An 8082-nucleotide genomic window follows, 5' to 3' on the forward strand; every position below is an offset into this window, starting at 1 on the left:
AGCTCAATCAAGACCATTCTCAACGTTTTCTTTCGACATGTGCAGTATTGTACACCGAAAATTCGTCCCCCAGGGCCAGACCGTCAGTCGAGAATTTTATCGCGACGTTTTATAGCGTTTGAGGGAGGACATTTGGCGAAAGCGACCGGATCTGTGGAGTGCGAAGAATTGGATTCTTCACAATGACAGTTTATCATACTACCGAGCTCTCCACATTGGTGAAAGTCTCGCCAAAAACAACATGGCATCGCTTCCGCACCCACCCTATTCGCCAGATTTAGCATCTGCGCGCTTCTATTTCTTACCCAACATGAAAATGTAGCTCAAAGGTCACCGCTTTACACCGTTGTCGAGATTAAGGGCGAATCGTGGAAGGTCTTTGACTGGCTGACAGAAAACAACTTCAAGGCCGGATTCCAAAAGTGGCAGGAACGCTGGGACCGGTGTACTGGTGGCAAGGTGATTATTTCGAAAGAGATGATGTTAAAATTTAGGTAAATAAGTTATTTTTTTATCAAACATAACTAGTCCGGGAACTTTTTGATACCACCTCGTATATGTGCGTGTGAGTGTGTGCGTGTGTCCGCGCGTGTACGTGTGTGTGTGTGCATGCGTGTATATATATATATATATATATATATATATACACGCATGCACACTTATTTAACAATAACAAAGGGTAAAATTAATTAATAATTAATAATTTTACCAAGTAGTTCGGTATGTTAAAAGAACCATTATCGGTAAACTTACACAAAAATTCTATAATTAGGAGTATAATTATAATTAGGGTTCAACAAAATTTACTTCATAGTAGTAGTTTAACTGGTATTTCTAAATTTCGGTATGTGGTGAAGCAAATTTTGCTGAACCCTAATTATAATTATACTCATAATTATAGAATTTATATGGAGGTATGTATGCATGTATGCATGTATATTACATATGTGTGTACATATGTGTGCGTTTGTGTCTGTATCCCTACCGTTTGGCAAACGGTATTGATTTATTTACGTCCCCGTAACTTAGCGATTCCGCCAAAAAAGTCCGATAGTATGAATACTAGGCTTAAAAAATTAAAGACAATGGTCGACTTGTTCGACAAAACCCTTCAAGGCGGCACCCCGGCTTAGCCGCAGTCAAATGACAGAAACAAGTGAGAGAAAATTAATAGAAATATATGTATGGAATTAAAATATAGTTAGTACCGGTAAGAAAACAAACTAAAAAAATGTGCTGTACGATGTTCTCTTATCTATTATATTTCACTTATAAGAACCCTCGTTTACTCTCACCATCTCAGAAATATTCTGTTTGCCAAAATGTCCGTTCGCTTTTTGTCAACAGTAAACTTCATGCACTCTAATAGGAAGCTACCTTTAGCTTGTTCCTTGCGCAATCGCAGTCGTTAGATATTTGACACTTTCAAGTAGTTCGACGCTACAGATTGCTTTTCATGTGCTTAGAATCACCCTGAGAAAGGAGAACCAAAACAAATATTATCAACACCTCAGGCATTTTATTTCTAAAATGGCAAGAAAGCGGTGGAAACCTTCAAGTATATACAGAGAGGATGCTGTTACAGAATGTGTGTGCCAAAAATGGTTTTCAAGATTTCACTCGGGAAATTTTTCAGTTCAAGATGCACCTTGATCTGACAAGACAAGAAAGATTAACAACGGCAAAATGAGGATCTTAATCGAGACCAACCCCAGTTATTCGACCAAGATGATCGCAAATACTCTGCAAATATACAAAAAACGACTGTTGAAAGCCATCTGCACCAACTAGATTAGGTCAGCAGGCTCGATATTTGTGTTCTACATCAATTGAATGAGGCTAATCTCATTTGCAGAAACGTGAGGAAGACGATCCTTTTTTGAAGAGGATAGGAACAGGAAAAAAAGGGATCGTCCATAACAATGTGAAGTGCAAACAATCATGGAGAAAGTGCGGCGTGTAAGCACAAACAGCCTCCAAAGACTTCATCTGAAGAAGGTTATACTTTCTCTTTGGTGGGATTGGAAGGGTGTTGTTTTTTATGAGCTTCTCACTGACAGGACCATCAATTTGGATGTGTACTGTGACCAACTGGCCAAATTAAACGCGGTAATCCACCAGAGAGTCCAGAACTTGCTAGTCGTAAGAGTATCGTCTTTAGCACAACAATGCCAGATCACACACTTGTTTGCAGACGCGGTAGAAGTTCCTAGAGCTTTGCTGGGAAGTTCTATCTTCATACTCGCCCGGCTCTATACCATCAGAGTCTGCCTGTTTCGGTCGCTTCAGAATTCGTTGATAGAACAGGGCTTCAACTCTGAAGAGGATGTAAGTATTATAAAAAGGAAATTCTTTGAGCTGGAAATAATGGATTTACTCACAAGATGGCAGAAAATGCAGGAACGAAACGATAATTGAATCATTTATCGAATACATCGTTTTGTGATAAAACTTTGTCTTTTATTTTTGCTTAAAAAATCGAACTTTTTGGCGAACCCAATACAAGGAAACTGTGATCGGCTCCCTGGAAACATCCAACAATAATGCGATATGACACATTTAGCCTTACTATATTAGACTGTTTCACATGACTATAGCGTATTTTATAGTATCATATTATATCTATAAAGGTATGTATATAATATACCAGTATAATATTAGAGTCATTCTCGTGTCTTTTATGGCAACACATTATATGTATAAAAACGTTTATAAATATATCAGTCATGTATTAGTGATTCACAAGACAGTAACGTCTTCTCTTGTTACACACTATATGTATAAAAACATGTTTACAATATACCCGTGCTATATTCAATATATCGGTACTGCATCAGGGTCATTCCCATTACTATATCGTTTTCTCTTGTAAGACATGTATAAATGCACATTTATAAATGCATCAGTATTATAGTATATGCATTTATATTAAAGGCATGTTTACAAAAAAAAAAAACTTTTGTTGTAGCATAAAAATCAATGTAAATTTTCATGTCTCACAAATTAAATTTATTGAATAGAGTCCATTAGTAAAATTACCACTTATTACGTCTTATTGTTTTAATTGCAATTACAATTAAGTTGTCTTTCTTTTTCTACGCTTAGATTGAAATTTATCACACAGATGAGCCTCTTGTTGACAATTACACATTAATAGACATCGCTTATATTTACATGTGGAAAAGGGTAAGTGATTTTTCAGTGTTGTATTTATCTAGCAAGTCCCTTGATATGAGATCGTAATATAAAGCTGAAGCAATTACAACGTGGATAGGCTACACAAAATCTGTTACATTCAGTTTCATTTATTTCTTGAGGTTTCAACATTTTCGTCGCTCTTCTATGACATGGTCACTGACATAACTCCACTACAAGCTGGTTAAATAATTCATTTAACTTAGAACAGTGGTATAAATGACCTGGTCACAGAAGTTTAATAAAAGATTTGATACTTCAAGAAATTAGCAAGAAGTGAATGCATCGAGTTTTGTATAATTTTAAATAACTAAAATGCCTCTTTCAACAAATAAGTTTATTGTATTGCATTTTTACTTTCATTCTCGATTTCTCTGAATTATACTTAATTTACTATTCCTATAACTGTTATCCATTTATTCACAAATTATTTAATTTTTTTTTCTATTACCAGAAAGGTCCACTTCGATTATTTTATTCAGTTTCATATGAACCAATTAAGAAACGAAAAATAGAAATGGTAACAAATTTAAATGAAGAAGTGTCTGTTCCTGAATGCTGTAAAGGCATAGATGAAACCATTCACAAATCAGTCACATTCGCTGAATTAAATCATGAAGAAGAAAATATTCAAAACAATACTTCAGAGACAATAAATCCTCCTAAGGGAGAATCAGTATCACCTCTACCATTGTTACCTGCTTCTTCTCAATATTTACCGCAAACGATGCCAAAAATCCCAGAAGCAAATTCTTTAGAAACTGTGCTAAATGAATCAACTAAAAGTATATTGCCGAGCATAAATGAACACACCCAGCAGGATCTATCAGTGGAGATGCAACCAGACTCTACTAGAAACTGTGAACAGATAGTATCAGGGCATATTCCACAAGATTCTCCAAGACACATTGAACAGGATTCACTGGAACATCTTCAGCAAGATTTAGTTGAAGACATGCAAGAAGATTCACCTGAAAATGTGCCTCAGCATTCATGTGAACATGTGCAAGATCAGACACCAGAAGACATCCAGCAAGAATCTCCTGAAACTATCCAACGCGAGACTTCTGAACACATGCAAGAAGACTCTCCTGAACAGATCCAGCATGACTCCCTGGAACAGCCTCAACAAGATTCTTCTGAACACATCCGACAAAGCTCTCCTGAACATATCCAACAAAGCTCTCCTGAACACACCCAGCAAAACTCTCCAGAACACATTCATCAAGATACTCCTGAACACATCCAAGAAAACTCTCCTGAACACACCCAAGAAAACTCTCTTGAACGCATCCAACAAGATACACCTGAACACATCCAACAAGACACACCTGAACACATCCAACAAGACACTCCAGAACATATCCAAGAAAACGCTTCTAAACACATCCAACAAGACACTCCTGAACACATCCAACAAAGCACTCCTGAACACATCCAACAGGACACTCCTGAACACATCCAAGAAGGAACTCCTGAACACATCCAGCAAGATTCTCCTGAACCGACTCAACCAGATTTACCTGGCCATATCCAACAAAACTCACCTGAACACATCCCACAAGTCTTAACTGAAGACGTCCAACCACATTTACCTGAACACATCCAGCAAAACTCTCCTGAGCACATTCTACGAGAAAACTCCGAGCAAGAATTATCTGAAGACATTCAGCAAGGGATAACAGAACAAACCCAGCAAGAAATACAAGAAACCATGCAACAAGGCTCTCCTGAGTCTATACAGCAAGATACACGTGACAAGGTACAGCAAGACTCACTAGAACAGTCACCCAAAGATTCCTTAGAGCACACGCAACAAGATTTACCAGATCACATACACGAAGAAGCATCTAAACCTAACGTACAAGATTCTTCAGAACATATCCCAATAGTTTCCCCTGAACACGTCCATCAGATTCCCCATGGAACAATCCAACACAACCCACTACAATCACAAGACACACCAAAAAGCATGCAACAAAATTCACCTGATACTATTCATGAAAATTCTTTGGAGGCTGTTCACCAAGACTCACCTGTACCAATTCAACAAGATTCACCTGCGACAATTCAGCAAAACTTGCCTGTTCCCAAACAAATTGACTCGTCTCAAGGTTTTCAGCAATGTGTACCTGAAACTGCTCAGCAAAAGACTGTTCAGCCCATTGAATCAAAACCTTCTCAGTATATAGAACCAGCGTCACCTTATACCAAAGAAAAGATGCAACAGGAATGTCCATTGCTCATGCAACAAAAGTCAGTACAACATATGAAGCTTTCTCCACGACAACATTTAGAACAGGATTTACCTCAACACTTCGATGAAAAATCATACCAACATTTTCAACATGAATCACCTCATAAAATACAAGAAAATTCTCAACCGGTTCAACAATTACTATGTCACAACATGCAGCAAAGATCGCCTCTAAAGGTGAAAAAAGAATCACCAAGACTTGTACAAGCAAAATCACCTCAGCATATTCAACAAATATCCTCCCATCATATGCAATTAGAGTCAGCTCATCATTTGCAATGGGACTCTCCACAAAGCTTGCCACGAGATTTACCACAACAGCTGCAAAGAGTATCACCAAAACGTTTTGAGCAGACAACTTCTCGACACTTACAACAGTCATCCCCCAGAAATATACGGCAATCACCTCCAGGGCATTTACAACAAACTTCTCCAAGACATGTTCAACAAATGTCTCCCAAACATGTACAACAATCATCACCCAGACACATACAACAGTCATCTCCTAGACATATGCAACAATCTTCACCAAAACACATGCAGTCATCTACTAGACATATAAAACAATCATCTCCCAGACATGTCCAGCAGACATCTCCCAGACATGTGCAACAGTCATCTCCAAGACATATGCACCAGTCATCTACTAGATTCTTGCAGCAATCCTCAACATGTTTGCAGCAAGCATCTCCCAAGCACCAAGAACAGATATCTCCCAAGTTCTTACAGCATGCATCCCCCCAGCAACTACAGCCAGCATCCCCTCAACAATCTCCTATGCCATCACCCGACCAGAGTCCAGTCGCGTCACCTGATCAATTGTTTCTGCAACCAAATGATAAAATGCTTGTTCATTCATCTGAAAAATTGTCCATATCCTCCCCTGATCAGCTGTGTATGCCTTCCACACACCTATCACCAGTTCGATCCCCACACCTTTCACCTTTGCCTGCTTCGCTTCCTACTCCGTTGCCGACTGTACAAGAACGAAACCAGGAGCATCAAAGCAGGGCATCTTCACGAAAGAACAGTAAACTCTCAAAACAATGCCATATAAATGAAACAATGCAAGTGACGCCAACGACTGTTCCTTTAACATCACACCAAACATCTACAAATCTAAAAAACCTATCTCTACCACCACTGATGCCTCTTGTTTCAAAACCCTTGCCAAAGCCTACATTAATTCGAGTACCACCAGTTCATGTACCACAACCTCAGTTAGTGAAATCACAAAGAACAGCTGAACAAAAACTAAAGCAACAATATCGATCAAGAATAGTGCAACCGACAGACCATCTTTGTGAACACCAGAAAAGTCTTTTGGAAAGACAAGAAGAATTACAAAAAGAATATATGAAAACACAAGAAAAAGAACAAGTAATGGAACAGCTGCAACACCATCACCAGCAACATCAACACAATTTACATCAACATAAGCAGCAACGCAAGCAATCACATCAGAAACAACATTACCAGCAACACCAAGAACAAGAATTCAAACATAGGCAGCAATATATACACAACCAGCATCAACATCAACACCAACATTGTCACATGATGAAGCAATCTTTACATCATGGAGAGAGGTGCCAACAACACTGTAAAGAGCAAATGAAATCGATGTCTTCAAATAGAAATGGTTCACCTTATAAGTTCTATCCTGAGCAAACAGAACCACTTTCATTGAAAATTGAAGTTAAAGGCAAAGAATTCTGCAGTGGTCACAAAAGTAATGGCAAGGCGCCTAAATTATCTGAAAAAATTGTCCCTTCTTGCAACGTGAATGGCAGCAGATGTTGCATATCATGTAAAAATGAAACTCATTGTGTATCTAACATGATGAATCCTTTATCAAATCATACTGTAACTAAATTCTTAGTTACAGGCCCGATCTATACTCCACTAAATTTAATAAATGGACAGATTGAAGATAGTGCGCCATTAAATCTGAAAAAAGAACCAGAAAAAACAACAAAACAGCCACAGCAGACATGAATAATGTCCTAATCGACGTGAAACTGAATATTCCTATACATGCATGCATGCATGTATGCATGCATGTATGTATGTATGGATGTATGTATGCATAGATGGATGGATGGATGGATGTATATATGTACGTGTAAATATGTATGTGTGTGTATGTGTGTATGTATATATATATATATATATATATATATATATATATATATATATATATATATATATAACGAGAGAGAGTAAGAGAGCGAGCGACAGAGTGAGAAAAAAGAATAGAAAGTGGGGAAAGTCTGGAAACTTTATGCTAACATTTGATGCAGTTTCACCACATTACAATGTGCGTTTACTTACATTCAACAATACATATATGTTTATATATATAGATAATGCACACAAACAAACATACACATACGCATCAGCGCACACGTGCATAATACATAAACATGCACACACACACACACACACATAAACATATGTATATATTTGTACATGAACATTTGTAAATGCTAATGTCTACTGGAGTTTCGTACATACAAAAATCGAGTCTAATCATTTGGTACTTGCCATGACTTTGAGCCACATGCAGCCCGGTCGGTAGGTCCTTATAGGTCGTTAGTGAGCTTGGTTTCTCATCGATTAACAATGAC

General features: G+C 37.8%; 1 protein-coding gene across 1 annotated transcript in view; it reads left to right on the top strand.

Moving 5' to 3' along the window:
• LOC115214994 (protein split ends-like) overlaps window positions 1-7599 on the top strand; it is a 184620-nt gene extending 177021 nt beyond the window's left edge. The window contains exons 9-10 of the mRNA XM_029784105.2: window positions 3106-3186; window positions 3650-7599. Coding sequence (XP_029639965.1) covers window positions 3106-3186; window positions 3650-7450 — 3882 coding nt within the window. The 3' untranslated portion in view covers window positions 7451-7599. The remainder of the gene's footprint in view (window positions 1-3105; window positions 3187-3649) is intronic.
• Window positions 7600-8082: the final 483 nt, after the last annotated feature.

This window comes from Octopus sinensis, linkage group LG8 (assembly GCF_006345805.1).
Source record: "Octopus sinensis linkage group LG8, ASM634580v1, whole genome shotgun sequence".
Classification (NCBI taxonomy): domain Eukaryota; kingdom Metazoa; phylum Mollusca; class Cephalopoda; order Octopoda; family Octopodidae; genus Octopus; species Octopus sinensis.